Source organism: Balaenoptera acutorostrata, chromosome 2, assembly GCF_949987535.1.
Source record: "Balaenoptera acutorostrata chromosome 2, mBalAcu1.1, whole genome shotgun sequence".
Taxonomy (NCBI): Eukaryota; Metazoa; Chordata; class Mammalia; order Artiodactyla; family Balaenopteridae; genus Balaenoptera; species Balaenoptera acutorostrata.
This window is the reverse complement of record NC_080065.1, coordinates 134,676,512-134,693,937: the sequence shown is the minus strand read 5'-3', so window position 1 is coordinate 134,693,937 and position 17,426 is coordinate 134,676,512. Positions and strand designations below refer to the sequence as shown.

At 48.7% G+C, this 17,426-nt stretch overlaps 2 protein-coding genes across 5 annotated transcripts in view; one reads left to right on the top strand and one right to left on the bottom strand.

Annotated features, from left to right (window-relative positions):
• The window catches only part of PDE6A (phosphodiesterase 6A), a 66,532-nt gene extending 58,389 nt beyond the window's left edge, over positions 1-8,143 (top strand). For both annotated transcript variants that reach the window (XM_007188659.2, XM_007188658.2), the window contains 5 exons: positions 4,612-4,675; positions 4,961-5,035; positions 5,685-5,768; positions 7,512-7,659; positions 8,064-8,143. In XM_007188659.2, coding sequence (XP_007188721.1) covers positions 4,612-4,675; positions 4,961-5,035; positions 5,685-5,768; positions 7,512-7,659; positions 8,064-8,143 — 451 coding nt within the window. The remainder of the gene's footprint in view (positions 1-4,611; positions 4,676-4,960; positions 5,036-5,684; positions 5,769-7,511; positions 7,660-8,063) is intronic.
• A 523-nt stretch (positions 8,144-8,666) lies between these two features.
• PPARGC1B (PPARG coactivator 1 beta) overlaps positions 8,667-17,426 on the bottom strand; it is a 115,432-nt gene continuing 106,672 nt past the window's right edge. The window contains exon 12 of one of the 3 annotated variants that reach the window (XM_057540649.1): positions 8,667-9,104. In XM_057540649.1, the coding sequence (XP_057396632.1) occupies positions 9,019-9,104 (86 nt within the window). In that variant the 3' untranslated portion in view covers positions 8,667-9,018. Of the gene's footprint in view, positions 9,105-9,494; positions 16,988-17,426 lie in introns of those variants that run through there. The other 2 variants (XM_007188669.2, XM_057540650.1) reach the window with 2 other exon arrangements.

The following is a 17,426-nucleotide window of genomic DNA, read 5'->3' as shown; positions in this document are numbered from 1 at the left end:
TTCCAGGAAGAATCTGAATGCCTCGCAAGGGTGGCTGGGATGCTTTCAGGGGTCAGCCAAGGGTCAGGGAGAAGCGCCGCTGAGCATCCCAGCTGAGCGGAAGGAACGTTTGCTTTGGGCCAGGTGAGCGGGAGCCCATCCTGGTGATTGTGATGAAGGTGATAATGATGAAGATGAGGACCATGGGGGCTTCCCTGGTGGCGCAGTGGTTGAGAATCTGCCTGCTAATGCAGGAGACACGGGTTCGAGCCCTGGTCTGGGAAGATCCCACATGCCACGGAGCAGCTGGGCCCGTGAGCCACAGCTGCTGAGCCTGCGCGTCTGGAGCCTGTGCCCCGCAACGGGAGGGGCCGCGATAGTGAAAGGCCCGCGCACCGCGATGAAGAGCAGTCCCCGCACCGCGATGAAGAGTGGCCCCCACTTGCCGCAACTAGAGAAAGCCCTCGCACGAACCGAAGACCCAGCACAGCCAAAAATAAATAAATAAAAAAAAAAAAAAAAAAAAAAAGATGAGGACCATGGGGCACTTATAAAATCATCTTATGTGATGGTCACAGTAACCCCTAGGACAGATAAATTGCATTGAACCCTGTGAAACTGCTGACTTAACGACAGTTTTTGACCCACAAAATCAGAATTTTCATATGATCCAACCTAATATGCTTATCTCATTTCACCAAAGAACAGAGAAAGACTCAAAGACGTTAAGTCACTTGCCCTAGATATGACAAGTAAGGACAAGAGCGAGGATCTAATTGCTCTAATTCCAAAGCCTTGTACAGAGTTTTATACTGTTCTCCCATTCAACTCCACCCCCTCCTCTTGATGACTCTCACCTACCTTGGGGCTAAGGTTCAAATTCCTCAGCAAGTCTTCATGACTTACTCTTGCTCTCTTCTGCATAATAACCCTGTTGTCCTTTACTCTCTTTCATCCTAAAATCTTCCTCTTCCTCACTTTGCACGTCTAATCTATCCCCAAACCCTGTTGAGTTTACTTCTTAAATGCCTTGTCTATCTGGACACTTCCTTTTATTGCCACGTCCATCTCTTGTCTGGATCCTGAAATGGCTTCCAAACGGGGCTCCCGGCTGGCATTCCTGTGCCCTCCGTACCGAAGCCACTGTGTTCTCTGTAAAATGCAAATGTGACCCCTTCCACTCTTCAGTGGCTTTTCCTGTTGCTCTTAGCATAAAGATGTCCCCTCACCACGGCCTGGGTTCTGTGGGTCTGCCCTGCTCATCTCTTGGGTCCCCTCTCACCCCCTCTGCCACCTGCTCCCTGAGCTCTTCCTCCCTTCCAGCTCTTTGAGTGTGCCAGGCTTCCTTCCACCAGGGCCTTTGCGCTAGATGTTCTCTCTGCCTGGAATGCGTTTCCCCACTGCCTTTGTCACCAAGTTCACTGCTATACTTCCAGCAGATATCAGCTCCAGGGCCACTTCCTCAGGGAAGCCCTCCCTGACCTCCCAGACTTAGGTCAGTTTCTCCTGTTACATTATCTCCTAGAATAGAACTCCTTTCCTTCAGAGTATTCGGTTGTTTACACATTTACACATATTTGTGAGATACATGTGTGACTCCCCAACACCAGCTCTCTGAGAGCAGGGATGCTGTGAACCAGCCCCTGCCTGACGTCTGACACGCGTACAGGTACAAGGATGGATAGATGAATGCTTCCTATGGTCACCTGCTGGATGGCCCTCTGCCCTGTGGCAATGCCGTGTACCCTCCACCACACCTCTGCCCACTATACCCTTTCTTCTCCCTCCCCCTGGAGAGCTCCTATGCACCCCTCAGGGCCCTGTCTCACTGTCACCTCTCCGAAGGCCCCCGCACTGAGCTAGTTGCTCTCACCTTTGGATTTTTATTTCTTTGCACCTTGTACTTCTTTCTGCCATCCCTCCCACTTAGCATACTGTGATAACAGTTTTTGTGTTTTTTTTCCCCTCTATGTTCCTTAAGTGACTATGAGCTCCCTGCAGGCCTCTCTGGATCCCTAATGAGTAGCATAGCATCTTGGCCTCGGAACACCTAAGGCAGTGGTGCTGAAGTGAATGTAATGCCTTGACTTTAGGACACGAGGCTTTGGATTGGCTTTTCTGGTGTCCAGGTGTGTCCCCCATGCCCCCTTCCCCGCCACATCCCACAAACGTACCAAATCTCTATCTCTAAAACACTTAGTTGTTTCCCTAATTGCTGGGAGTGATTTTCACATGATTTCTCCAGCCAAGGAAAGTAAACCTCCAGTGCTCTCCTGAAGCCACACCTGTGGGCTTAAAATGTAGACACTGACAGGTAGCAGGGAACCAGTGACTCCTGGATTCACAGCCAAGCATTCATTTGCTTAATGTGTTTGATGGTAAACATAGCGCGTCTACAACACAACATGAAGCATCAGGCATGTGTTCTGAAGTTATTACAAAGTATAAAGGTGTTTCTAAGAGATGTATGCATTCCTGAAAACTTACTTACTTAAAGATTTCTATGAGTTTTTGAGGGTTTACTTAATCAAAGATAGTTAAACCTGTTAATATTTCATAACTCTTCAGGCCTCCCAGACCAGCTTACGTTACCTATGCCAGATACAGCTGGTAAACTGTAAAATCATCCAAGCCACTAGTTAGGTTCAGAGCCCCAACCTTCTCCAACTATTCCCTCCCCAGCCCATGCCCATCATCTCACCAAGTCGGGTTGACTCTACCACGTGAGCTTGACCCCATGCTCTTCCAGCCCGCGGGTATTGCTGCAGGTCAGGCCCTCCTGCCATCCTGCCTGCATTGCTGCAGCGTCCGTCTTCCTTCCTTCCTCTCTCCCTTCCTCCCTCTCCTGTCTGCTCCATCCTACAGGTGCTGCCAAGCAGCTCTGATGAGGTCATGACCTGGCCCTGAACCTTCAAAAGCTCTTTCTGCTTATTGGATACACCTACACTCCCCAGCATGGAATTAAGGCCCATAGTACATGGCCCAGGATTCCCATCCCAGACGCTCATGCCACTACACCCCGATTCTGAAACACATTCTCAAATTCCCCCTCTTTCTCCAATTCTTTTCCCATGTCCCCTCCCTTCTGTCTTATATCGTACCTACCTATGTAATAGTACCTGTCTTATATTCCTATTATTGTGAAACTCCTTTAAGAATTTATCTCTTAGAGACTTCCCTGGCAGCTCAGTGGTTAAGAATCCACCTTCCAGTGGTTAAGAATCTGCCTGCTGGGCTTCCCTGGTGGCACAGTGGTTGAGAATCTGCCTGCCAATGCAGGGGACACAGGTTCGAGCCCTGGTCTGGGAAGATCCCACATGCCGCGGAGAAACTAGGCCTGTGAGCCACAACTACTGAGCCTGCGCGTCTGGAGCTTCAACTCCGCAGCAAGAGTGGCCACGATAGTGAGAGGCCCACGCACCGCGATGAAGAGTGGCCCCCGCTTGCCGCAACTAGAGAAAGCTCTCGCACAGAAACGAAGACCCAACACAGCCAAAAATAAATAAATAAATAAATAAAGCCAGAAAACCTCTTAAAAAAAAAAACAAGAATCCGCCTGCCAATGCAGGGGACACGGGTTCGAGCCCTGGTCCGGGAAGATCCCACATGCCGCAGAGCAACTAAGCCCGTGTACCAAAAATACTGAGCCTGTGCTCTAGAGCCCGTGAGCCACAACAACTGAGGCCGTGTGCCACAACTACTGAAGCCCGTGTGCCTAGTGCCTGTCCTCTGCAACAAGAGAAGCCACCGCAATGAGAAGCAGCGAAGATCCAATGCAGCCAAAAAAAAAAAAAAAAAAAGAAATCCAAATCAAAATATTAAAAATAAAAAAAAGTTTATCTTTTAACCCTTTCTTTCTTTCCTCAATCCCTTCCACTACTTCTTAACGTAATGCTTCCTCACAATGACCAGGGTCGCCCTTCTCCCTGCATCATGCATTACTCAATGGGGCAAAAAGCGGTTCTTGGGAGAGGAGCAAAAAAATCTTAGATATTACAATGGTCTGTGGCCCTCCAAACAGATATACAGTATGTCTATGTTATTAAAATTTCATGGTGCAGCGATTACAGAAAAAATGTCTAATAAAAAAGCTCTTTGACAGTGGAGCAGGGAGGATGATGAGAAAAAGGTTGAGAAACGTTGTTCTATATTAGACAGGAGAGAAGGAACTCCGAGGATGTGATGAGATTTAAATGAAATTGATGTCTATAAAATGCCTAGAACAGTGTGTGGCACATAATAGAAACCCAATATATGTTCCTGATCATCGCCAGTGTTTATTGTGCACATACTATATCCAGGCACCATGCTAAGATTTTTACACACATTATCTCATTTAATCTTGCACCCACTCCATGAGGGAAGTACCATTATTATTACAGACAGGAAACTGAGGCATAGAGAAGTTGGTTTAATTGCTCAATGTCAAACTCCTGGTAACTGACAGAGGCAGGATTTAAACCTCTATTTGATTTCAAAGCCTGACCTTCAGATGCAATGGGGAAGTGACCCTCTTCTCACCATGGGATGAGGTCACCTACTAGTAGGGGCAGAAAAGGAGAGATAGATGGAATTAACCAGATATACAGCCATGACTGGCTCCGGACTGATGGATGGTGTACTTGTGTACAGGGCCATGATGATGACCGCCTGTGATCTCTCAGCCATCACCAAGCCTTGGGAGGTGCAGAGCAAGGTATGCACTCCTCCTGACCCGAGAGAAGGAGTATCCCAGTACTGGTGACAGCAGCTAATGTGGCTTGGATTTTCCAGGTCCTGAGGCAGCCCACCTTTGCTCCATCCTCCTCTGCCAAGACATGGCAATCACCTGAGGACCTCTCCCATAATGACATAAAGTGGGGTGGGAGGGCAGGAGTGGGGTTTATGTCTTTGCTGAGCTGGAAACCCATGTGGGATGGGAGCAGGGGTAGGAGGATTGGGGCTGGGGCTTGACTCCATGGCGGGTGTCTACCTGTTGCAGGTGGCTCTACTGGTTGCTGCCGAATTCTGGGAACAAGGTGACCTGGAGCGCACGGTGCTGCAACAGAATCCCATTGTGAGTAGAGAAGGGACTTCAGCCTGATATTGGGCATGTGATCTCATCCTGGTGGAGGGCAGTGACCTTGCCGTGATGGAGAGATGTGCCTCCTCACCCTTGACACAGGGATGTGCGACCTTACCACAGAGATGACCTTTCCTTAATGCAGTGGTTCTCAAAGTATGGTCCCTGGAGACCACCATCAACCTCGTTACTTGGGAACATATTACAGATGCAAATCCACAGACCCACCCTGGACCTACCTGAACAGAACCTCTGGGGGTGGGCCAGCAATGTGCTCTCTCCTAAAGTTTGAGGACCCTGCTTTAGGCTATGTGCTTTAAGCTTAGCACATTCAGCTAAGTAGTGATTGACAAGTGGACGCCAAAACTTAGATTTCCCTTTCAGTTCCAACAGTCTAGGAGTCCACCTCCTCTGGCTCTGTTCTAACAGCACAGACCACGCAAGGGGATGACCTGGTCAAGCTGAGAACCTATCGACGTTGAAAGTAAACTTGGCTGGAAGTGTCAGCCGGCTCCCCACCAGACACAGGGAGACCAGTTAGAGGGTTTTTGTTCTGGAAGAATGTTTCATTGGTAGGGTGGGTCCCCTTGCTGCATCAGGCCAGGAGGAGCCCAGTGCAGTTAACTCTTTCTCCCCCCGACAGCCCATGATGGACAGAAACAAGGCGGACGAACTCCCCAAGCTTCAGGTCGGCTTCATTGACTTCGTTTGCACCTTTGTCTACAAGGTAAGTCCTCTGCTTTCAAAGGCCCAACAAGATGTCTCTGATGAGCCCGGGATTCCCAAATGACATCAGGAATAAAAAACCCTGGCAAGTGACGAGTGATACTTTACAAAGCGCTTCTCACCTCCGACGGCATTTGGTCCTCAGGACAGCCCCATAGGAGCTTGTGTGACTGCATACCCAGGCCAGAGCCTGGAGCTTCGTATATCCTAGCTGCTCAATAAATAGGTGCGGGACAAATGACATTTCGTGTTTTCAGGCAGAGAAATGGGGGGTGTAGCAGATACATGCCTTCCTAACTTCCCCAGCTGGTGGGAATATGACAGGTCACAGTTACTCAACTGTCAAAAGATAATCTGGAACTTCTCTTTGAGTTTTGGCTCAAAGTTAGTCTCTCTCTTGAGAAACCCACCACGCCCCAATCCATGTTATCTGTGCCACCACCGCCTCTCGTTTGTTATTTTTATTTTGGCCATGTTACATGAGGAGACAGAGGTCAGAGAGGAGAAATGACAGGGCCAGGTCACTGGAGTCAGCTACAGACAGCATCAGAGCCGGGACGCCTGACCCCTAGTCTAGGGCTCTTTCTGCTGCATAAGCTGCAGCCCTTCTGCTCCCAGAGGGCGCACAAGTGCATCTCTGATATAACGCAGACTAACTGGGGTCCTCTGAGCAACAGGGCAGTGTAGTTGACGCTCTCCATGATCATCAGTAATATATGAAACAACAAAGACTGAGCTAAGTGCTTTACGTGCATTATCACAGCAACCCTATGAGGTACTGTCCTGATTTCATGGTGTCCTGCCCAAGGTCACACAGCTGGTGGCAGAATCTAGATCTGAACCCAGGCAGCTCTGAGCACAGCTGGCTCTGGCTGAACTCCACAGTAGACCCTGGATTTGCCATTCTTACCTTGTGCAAATCTCCACCAATCTGCATCTCCATTTCTTCATCTAAAAATCTAGGAGTAATGAGTCTCATTTTCCCACCTCGCAGGAGTTTCTGAGGATCAAAGGAGATAAAGCACTTCATAAACTGTCATGTGCTGTGCTCAAAGGCATTATTTTTATTCTTAGAGCTAAGAGACCTTAAGAATCCTCTTCCTATCCCGATTTCACTCAGCAAATATTGACTGTCTTTGTGCCCCAGACCCTGTACTAGGCCAAGGCCACCCCAGTGAATGAGCAGAGATGTCCCTGCCCTCTCCAGCTCACAGCTCCAGGGGAAGACTGGCAAAGGGAGTCATTACAGCGAAGTGAGATGTAGGAAGAGAAGATTTGGGGAGCTGCTAATAGAGAACCTGACTTACCTTGGGGATCAGAAGAGGCTTCCCTGAGGAAGTGATGTCTAAGTGGAGGCCTCAAGGGAAAAGAAGGGATAAGTTAGAGTGTTCCAGCAAAGGCAAGAGCTGGTATGAAGCCCACAGAAACTGACAGATTTGGAATGTCCGGAGGGTTCAAGTTGGTGAAGGGGAAGAGCACTGGGTCTGGAGAGCTTGAAAGCCTTGTGAAGGAGCTTGCGCTTCATCCTGAAAATCGGGGAGTGCCACAGGAGTGTTTCAAGCGAGAGAGGCACGGGACCTTGTGGCCAGAAGCCCTGCAGTGTCGTCACACACGCCGCTGGGGATGGAAGCTGCAACGCGCCCGGGCAGCTCATTCCAGTGCAGACACGACCCACTGTGCTCTACCTGGAACCCGGACCCCAGGGCTCGAGTCCTGCGCCAGAGGCTCTGTCTCTCTCTTCCAGGAATTCTCCCGGTTCCACGAGGAGATCACTCCCATGCTGGATGGGATCACCAACAACCGCAAGGAGTGGAAAGTGCTCGCTGACGAGTATGAAGCCAAGACGAAGATGCAGGAGGAGGAGAAGCAGAAAGGGCAGGCAGCCAACCAAGGTTTGTGGAACGGGGAGGACGGGGAGCCCCTACCTCACACACACTGAGCTCTCATGGCGTGCCTGGCGGGGCCGCAAAGCCTCACACACGTGGACCTCTTCAGGCCTCCCCACGACCTAGCTGTCCCCATTCTACGTATGAGAGCACTGAGGCCCACAGAGGTGAAGTGTCACGGCCAGGTCACACTGTGAGCAGTAGCAGAGCCTGGTTCCCAAGATTGAGGTTCCCAGCAAGGGTTCCCTGACTGTCCCCAACCAGTGTAGGACAGATTCCAGTAATCAAGTGGTAGGCATAGGGCCTCTGAAAGCCCTTGAGTTTGCAACTCTTGGTCCAAACCAGGTCAAAGGGAAAGCCCGCCGCAGCCTCTTCTCATCTGGTGTGTTCTCTTTCTTGTCTGATTGCAGCAGCTGCAGGAAATCAGCCCGGGGGAAAACCAGGCTCAGGTGGAGGCACGCCTGCATCCAAGTCCTGCTGTGTCCAGTAGCGCAAGCGGGGATCCACGCCCAGACCGGTCCCACCCTTCACTGGAGGAGGGTACCCCAGCCAGTGGGAAACCATGCACCTGCTTGAGAAGTCAGAGTTATAGGGTGTGAAGACTGAAGAAGAATTTAGTTTACATCTTCCCTAGTGGCTTTCAAGGCTCTTTTCGGCTGTGAGCACTTTTTATTGAGCTACAACCAATATTTTGCCTTTCATAGACTCAGTTAAACATTAGCGCCAGACTCACCTGCTTACCTAGAATCATTTTTGTTCTTATACTTTCATTTTATAGTACACAAATTTGCAATCATCCTCAGAAGTAGAGAACTGCACAATGAATCCCCACCTACCCATCACCCAGATTCTAATATCGAGAGTTTTGCCACATTTGCTTCGTCTGTCCTTCTATATTTCTTTCTCATTTTTCTCTTGGCTGAAATGTTTAGAAGCAAATTCCAGACATTTCGTTTACTCCTCCATTATACATCTTTAAAGACATATGGGCGTTTTCTAACATAACCACATCCTTATCACATGCAACACACGAACCCCTAATATCCAGCTGTGGCAGATGCTGTGATGAGCTTCACAGACACTTTCCTGAAGACTTGTGTTCCCAGCAGCGATGAGCGCTGTCAGCACACAGCCCTCGGTGTCAGCCCCTTCGGGGATGACCTCATGCGCAGGGAGACAGTTGCCCAAGGGTGGTGGCCTGCACCCAGTGACCGATCCATGCCAGGTGTTAAGGCCTGGCCATCTCGGCCCAACACAGGACAACTCCGCAGCAACAGCACACACACCCAAGACGGAAAGTCTTGGAAGATGCCACTCTTCACTGCTCTCACTGGGAGTAAGTGAGCAGAGGAAAACGTTTCAAGTTCACCCAAATATGGCACGCAATTCAAGTTTTCCATGTCCTCCGACCAGAAACCGTTTCATCGTCGTCAATTGGTGAGTGTCTTTGTCTGAAACCAAAACGTCAAAATATCTCTTTTAGCACATCTATTTAGTGTGCTTGTGTGAAAAAGCGGATATACCAAAACAAGGGAGTCCTCGTTCAGAAGGTGGAATATATAGCTTTATAAAAGTCACACCGGCAAGAAGCCAGAATGCAACAATGTTATGTGAGGCAAGTCTGAATGGTTCATCATGATCCACAAAAAGTGCTATGAAGAAAGGACTAGTGAGCTCGGAGAGTTTTGGCGTGAGGGGCACACCTGGACTGGGGTCTTCTCTGAGAGATGACACTGCAACTAGAATCCTTTCCCCAGTTAGTAGCCGGTGCGACCCTCAACGAGCACGTAGGACCAATAAAGAAAGACACACCTGGGCAGGGCTGTGGGTGGTATTTTCTTTTTAATCTCCATAGTGTATTTGTTAAGTTTATTTATAAGCAGATCACTTCACTATTTACAGTACATGAGCATAGAGATTCTACAGTTTTTGTGATGTAAACAATAACTCCACAGTGGGAGTTTGAGAAAAGAAGCCAGTTCTGAAGTATTTACAGACGTTAAAATAGAACTTTATACTCACGGAATAATAATACATAGAGCAATTTGGTTAAATTATCTATGAAACTATAGAATCTGACAATGTACAAAGACAGGAAAACATTTTCTCATTTGGAAGGTAAGACAGATAAACCACACCAGAAATAAAATGGGGACGATGACAACCACAATAATTAAAAGCAAAGAAGTTTCTTCCTTGCCCTCACGGATAATGTATTTATATAAATAAGGACACAACCCAACAAAATGGAAAAAATATATAAAAAATCCTCTACCAATTAAAAAAAATAGCAAAACTAAAAACTTGATTCTCAATCATCAGCAGTGTCCTTTAAAAAATTAAATTTTAGCTTTCTATTATAAATAACAAAGCAGATGTGTCCCTCTGTGTAGGTGAAATTCTTGCACCTTTCTCAAGAAATGCATCAATGTAATTCCACACATACACACAAACACAGGCGTGCACACATGCATACACACACACACAACCTTGCGCTCACGCACCCCAGGCTGTAGTTACCTTGTTGAGCTCCCTAATAAATAATGCCCCCTACAGTAGTACCCCTGGGGATGCCCAAACCTCACAAGGTTAGCCATTCCCTGGTTTGACCCTGTCACACAGCCAGGGAAAGCCCTGGCTTCCTATTGCTCAGAATTCTCTAGGCTGCATGGTCACACTAAGAGAAAAGGATTTGAGTCCAATATTTGGAAATGCTGGAAGGGACCATAGGGACCACCTTGCCCAGTCGATTAAGGCTAGCTACAGACACTGTTTCTTTAGAAACCTGGGGTTGGGGAGAGGAATCTTGTGTTGGTTTCAACATTAGCAGCTGGCTCTGGAAGAAGCAGATGCTCCAAACCAATGCTAATACCATGGCACAAGTAGGTGAAGGGGGTGGGTGTGAATTTCCGGAGCAGACTGCACTGAGCCAGACTTCTGGATGGTCACCTTCCCCAGAAACCATTTGGAAATCCAAGTGGTCCACTTCCCTGGTCCACTGACCACTCTGACCGCACACCCCTTGAGATTTCCAACCTCTTTCCATTGGAATCAGAACATTCCTCCAGAAACAGAGTTGGGAGTAGTTTATGACTTTTTATTCCTAACACAAAAACATTTGACAAGATTTTTAAATACAAAAACAAACAAACAAAAAAATCTATTTGGCTATTCGGTGGACCACACCAAAGGCCATGGCCAGGCCCCCCACAGAATCCTCACACTCAACCTCTTTGCTTGTCCCGAGGGTCCAGTGGGGGGCACAGAGCAGAGGTTCACTTAACAAGGTCAGCAGCTGCGCTGCCAGTATTGCAGTTACAGTAAACCCCTCCTGGGCACCTGGGCACAGGGTCCACTCCTGTCTCTGCTGCCAACAGGATAGCTAGTGTATTACTTCTCAGTCTGCGTGGCTGCTTCTGGGGCTTCTGACTGGTGTTACACTGTGCTCTAAACACACAGACAGTTTGCTCATGACCTTGCATTTCATTCCCAAAGTTGGTGTTGGACAGCAAGGTGGCCAAAAGGATTTATTTGCCTTCCATCTGGGTAGCTGGTAGATACAGTCTTTGGCCACTAGATGGCGGCTAGACGTTGATAAGGCAAAGTGCTGAGGTGGAAGATGACCAGTCCCTTCAAAAGTCACCCATGAGCAAGGCTGGCAAAGTGAAAAAGGAGGCTTGGAGGATCCTTTGACAAAACGTACAGCAGAGAGGGGGTTCTGGCTATAAAACATGTCTTTGAGGCATTGTTGCACAGCCCAGGGACTGACCACCTACAAAACCCTATTTTCCGAGCCCCCAGTTCGGGCAGTTGGATTTCTGTGCTGCTTCTGAATGTGCAAGGCATTCTGATGAAATGCAGTACCTAAAAATCTGTCCCCCAATCTTGAAGCCTCAGTCACCGCTGCTATAATGAAACAAAAAACAAAAGTTGCCCTAAACATATGCAGTGTGATCCATGCCTCCTGTTGCCCCATATGTTTTACGATCATTTGAAAGAAATGTGTGAAAAGTTCCTAAGTTAAGCTGTTTTGAAAAAACAAGTGTATTGCTAGTATTGTCTGCGAGCAAGAGAGAAACAGCCAAGTGGTCACAACATTCGGACTGAAAGCTGTTCGGCGGGGACAATGTCGAGGCTCATGTGAGACTCGACATCGCCACCTAGCCAAGCTGGGGTTTACTTCTCACCACCCCACCAGAAACTATGGCTTAGATCTGTCCTGGGGAGCTGGCCTCCTCGTATAAGGTAACTCGGCCAGGACCGTGTGGGTCTGAATCCACCGCAGGTTGGTTACCTTGCAGAGAACTCTCACCTTGAATGTGAGCTGGGCAGTCAGAGAATGGAATTGGTTTCATGGGTTAGTGAGGGATTCCCGATGCTCCAGGATGGGAATCTGAGTCTATCAGAGGTGAAAGGGACTTACTTTAGTGCTCATTCCATCCAATATTCCCATTTGTAAATGAGGAAACAGTGGCCCAAGACCACATGGCAAGTAAGAAACTCTGGGTTTCTCACTTTGAGATGGCTTATAGATAAATGACTTGCTCTGCAAACCCATTTCAATCGGCTGTGCTGTTTTCTTTTCTTTTCTTTTTTTTTTTAACAGAAATAGGTACCAAGATAGAAAAGCACCACTCCATTTTTAGGGCCTCCAACAAAGAGGCCAGCAAAGGGCTGGTCCTAGAATGGGCTCTCCTGTGGCTGATGTCTAGGAAGGCATGTCTGCTCGCTCTTCCCTCACCAGCCCCTCTCCTGATCCCCTGTTCCAATCCCTAGGAGAATGCCTCACACAGCCCAAGGAGATCCATATTCGCCAGTGTAGAAACACGGAGCCAGGCTGAGTGCTGTGGTTTTCTCAAAGTGCTTTTATTGGTTCAATGCAAAGTTAGCTTCTGCCTACTTTCCTGGACATTCTACAGCCGGCTCCCAGGGGCCCTCCACCTCACGTCTGTTTTGGGCCAAGGGCATCGCTATGCATGAGGGTTTCCCAGCTCCCGAGCTCTCCCTCCATTTACCCCGTACCCCTGGACTCGGCAGACAGCCCTGGAGCCCATCTATGTGTGCAAATGTCTGAGGGACTTGGGGACCAGCTTAAACATATTGCACGTAAGCACAAACCGGTTTCCTTCTGCCCCAATGGGAAGGATCCCTCTTCTTTGGCCATTGAAACCATTAGGTTCACTTTATTTGCTACTGTACATTCAATTTCTTTCCTTGGTCATATCTGAGGATAAATGCTAAATCTCAAATGGTAAGAAAATACTGCAGTTTTGACTCAGTGAGTCAGATCAACAAATCCTTTGGGGTTGATTCTGCTTCACAGCTGGGATGTCCCATCTCTCAAGCTGCAGGCTCAGCTGTCATTTCAACTGAACCTAAGGCCTGGGATAGGGTTCCAAGCCATCCCTGCAGAAGGGCTGCACTGTCATGCCTTCCCTGCCCCCTCAGTATGTATATTGCATACACCTAGAAGAAATCGCTCTCCAAACATCAACAAGCACAGGCTTTAGGCGAGAAAGATTTCTTATTGCATCTCTTCCCACATCAGGACCTGGGTACCGAGTCTTTGCAGCTTAGAGCATTCCTCCCTTCCTCTTCCCGCGCTGGAACCCCTGAAGCCCTGCCTCTCTCCTGGGCACATTTGACACGCAAGGCTGTGAGAATTCACAGCAGATGCAGACACCTGACTGGTGCTTTGTGTCTCAAAGCAGTGTTCTGGTTGGGGGGCAAGGTATGATGGGGGGAAGGGGGTCACCGCCGTAGCTGCACTCCATCCACTCATATTCTTTACCTCTTTGATGCATTTTCCTTCGGTAACCAGAGCCCCCAGGAGTGAGGATTCTGATTCAGCCTGTACCGACTGAGGAAGGAGATGGAAGAATTCCACTTAGTGTTTAGATCGGACATATTTGGAAAACACCAGCACGGCACAGAGATGGACAGTACAACCTGCCTTGCATGGGTGGCTACCAACACAGTCTACTGTAAGCTTTTATGGCAATCACATGTAAACATGATCAAGAGCAAATACTAGGACAGAGCTACAATGAGATGGTTGCCAATGGCAGCTGCTCCCTCTGGGTTACTCCTTAATTTGGTGGGAAAGAGACCAAGGTTGACTAGTTGTCCTGGAGAGACCTTGGAGTCTCCTTGGTAAATAATACAGAGCACCGAATGAGTCTTCCGGATGGAGGTTGTCTGCAGGGTTGGTCAGTTTTAGAACTTGCAGCCTTTTATGGACGGGATGGAGAGAAGAAGCTTCTTGATGCCTTTGGCAGGCACCCTCTCCCATCAGCGGGCCCCAGCCCCGACCTCAGGCATATCACGTCCCAGTACTACACTCAAGAGCCAATGTCTAACTACCTTCAAGTGCCTTGTATTAATCTGAAGTGAAAGGGCAGTTTCAGCTGACCCAGAAGAGGGGACAGACTTGTCCTTCACTAAAAATCTGCATTTCCTTACCCTAAGGTACTATATTCTCACGGTAGAATCTCTAGGCTAGTGCAATCAAGGAAGAAGCAATTAGGAGGGGCTTAGAGATCATCTAGTCTGACTCCTTCTGGCACACCAAGGCTCAGGGAGAGGAAGGGACTCTGTGACTTATCAAAGTCACAAAGATAGTTTTTGGCAGAGCCAGGACTCAACCCAGTTCTCCAGACTCTGAATGTAGAGTTCCTTCCTATTTTTTCCACAGGATGAAATCTCAGTTTACTCCTTGGTGCAAATCAGGACTTAGGGGAGGCGTCAGGTGGATTTAAATTCTATTCCATTCCATTCTATTCCATAACCATTTATTGTATGCCTACTGTATGCTAGGCAGTGAACAGCTATAAAAGGAATCTAGAATGTGCAGGTCTGTGCTGTGGAAAGTCCCCTTTTGGTCCATCCTCATAAACCCTGCCTTCCCCAAACATGTTCCTGCCCACTATTCCACTTGGCCCCCATCCCCAAGTGGGATTGTGTCGGAATAGTATTGGGAGTCCTGTGCCAAGGAACGGCTTTAGGGGAATTTTCTCTCACAGATCAGGGATGGGCCAGCATGAAACCCAGCCACCATATAGTTCTGTATAACAGAAACCATTCAAAGATTAGACCAGAAGATTAAACAGGTTAAACTCTGATCAGTTAGTAATGGCTGCTCGGAACACTGTGTTGAGGATTCTAATAGCATGACCAAGCTCAAAGAACATGAGTACTGTGGTTGATTAGTTATGTCTGCTACTGGCCGAGGACATGGGAGTAGTGGCCCATATGCCATGTATTTGCTAGATACCACCTTAGGAGAAGCTAAGACTATCAGACCGGGCAAGGACCTTAGAGATCAGCTTGCCTAATTCTCCCCCTCAGCCCATTACACAGAAAAGACAATTGGGGCCCAGAGAGGTTAAGTGACTTGATACACAGGAACTCAAATTCCCTGTTCCTCTAACACCTGTCTCCTCCAACCTTCTCTGTGGGCTTGGAGTATGCTCACCTCTCAGGAGAGGTTCATCAGCCCAGTTAACCTAATGAGGTATTTTATAATCTTAAAAACAAACAAACAAACCAAAACCCCATAACTACCAATTTCCAAAGAACTAGGCCTGGCATTAATAATAGATTAAATCACCTCGTTTAGTTAAATGAGTCAAGTTCAAACTTTTTTTAAGCAGCAGTACCTTTTTTCTTTGTTTTTCTTTTAAACACAAAAATTTCCCAAGGAACCCTGATGTGTGAAAGAGACCAAGTTGGAGCCGCTCTGTCTGAAGCAGAAGCAATGCACTCTTACCTTGCCTGGCCACGCTCTCCCTCACAAACGGCCCCCAAGGCACCTGCAGAACATCCAAGCTGGACATGGCTTTGACATCACTCAAGAACACAAATTTTAAAGTAGAGCCCAATGAACGTTTTCTAAGTCGGAGAGGAGCTTGGAGATTGTCTTGTCCATCCCCATCCCTCATGTCTCCCTCCTGCTCCCCCTGCCCCATGCCACCAAAACAACTTTACAGGTGAAGAAAAGGAAAGTCAAGCTGAAGGAGGACGGGCTGGTGACTGGCCCAAAAAGGATGAATGACCGCTCCCAGGTTGCCTCTCTGTGTCCCCCCAGGTGTGTCACTGAAGCTCTGATGGCATGTCCACAGGTGTAAGCAAACCACAGGACCCCTTGGATCAAGACTGGTGCCAGAGCCTAAACTTGCCCCGTGCTGAGGAGGCAGCCATTGACTTACCCCCACAAAATGAGCCTGGAAGCGTCTAGCCTGCTGTCCTTTTTAGCTGAACCCACCTCTACCAGTCTTTGCAACTTTGCCTCTTTACCCTAGGATAGGCCCGGGCTGGGCCGTTCCTCTGTAGTTTCACTGGTCGTGGGACCCTGGGCAAGTCATTTCGCCTCTTGGGGCACTGCCTGGAAAACAGGAATAACGCAGCTCACCCCACCTTCCTTCCAAAGTCCGCAAGGATCTGAGCATTCACGGCCAGGCACAAATTCTAAGCGTGAGCTGGACACCAGATGAGGGCTCTGATTGTAAATGGACCCAAACTTGCTCAATGAGAGACAAGGCAGCGCTCAGCGGAAGAGGCCCAGAAACCTCTCTCCATTCCTCCTAGCTGTGGTTGCATGCCACACCTCCCCGGTGGCCAGGCTTCCGGCCACCCAGCACCTCTGGGGCATTCTGGCAAAGGGAGCAGTGCAGCTCAGTGGCAAACACCTCACGACAGTGCATAGTTAAAAAATCAAGGAAGCAATACAATAATCCCAGGCACAGTACATCTGAGCCATAAATACATTAAGGATATACTTTTTTTTTCTTCAATTAAAAATGAGTTTATAATCCTGATTCTATTCACAAGTAACGATTTCATCATCACACACTACAGACAAGAAATGGTATGGTGAACACAGCTGCACGTCTACGAGGGGACGTCGGTCGGGGAGGAAGGGGAGGTGGGTGACGGACTCAGCGTCTGGAGCGCACCCAGGACAACCCGTCAGAAGCGAGGACACTAATGTGGCAGTGGAACGTCAATACCATGGAAACTCACAGACAGAAGCAGCTTTGTTCAATGTAAACATTGATTTTTTTGTTTGTTTTAAAAGGACAGCAGTTCCAAGTCTCTCCCTCTCTCTCTCTCTCTCTCTCTCTCACGCACTCGCTCTCTCTCCTTCTCATATACTTAATTTCTTTGAAAACGTAAACATATTGGAAGGGCCTTGTCTGAGGTATTGAGGTATTCCTCGAAGGTTAAGGCTGTTATCAGTGCAGGCTCTGCTGGGCCTCCTTCAGTAAGCTGTCAAAATCCATGGCTTCGTACTTGGTTTTCACTGACGCAGGCAGGGCCTCTTCTGAATTAGAATCTGGGTGGGGGTGGAGGAGTCAGTGAGAGGGGAAGGCAGCGAGCAGCTCAGACAGGCCAGCGGACCAGAAAATCTGCCGCCAGGGTCAGCACCACAGAGCGGATGCGGCCCGAGGCCTCGGAGAGCACCGGGCAGCGGGCAGCAGCTCTGCCCTCCTGCTGCGACACCTCTGCCGTGTGAGCAGCGTCTCAGGGCCTCAGCCACCCTGGTTGTAGGATGGGGAGGCCTGAAGCAGAGTCCCCCAGAGCTCCTTTCCAGCTCCAAAAGCCTCTAATTCTACTTCCCTTAACAGTTTCTTGCCCATTAGGAAACCAGTGCGGAAGTCACATAAGGCAGCCAACGAAACTATGAATCCCTCAGCGCATGGCCAGGGAACTGGGTCCCCCCGGGGGACATGCAGTCAGGAGCACTGCCTGGCCGGGAACCTCCGGGGTCTCCT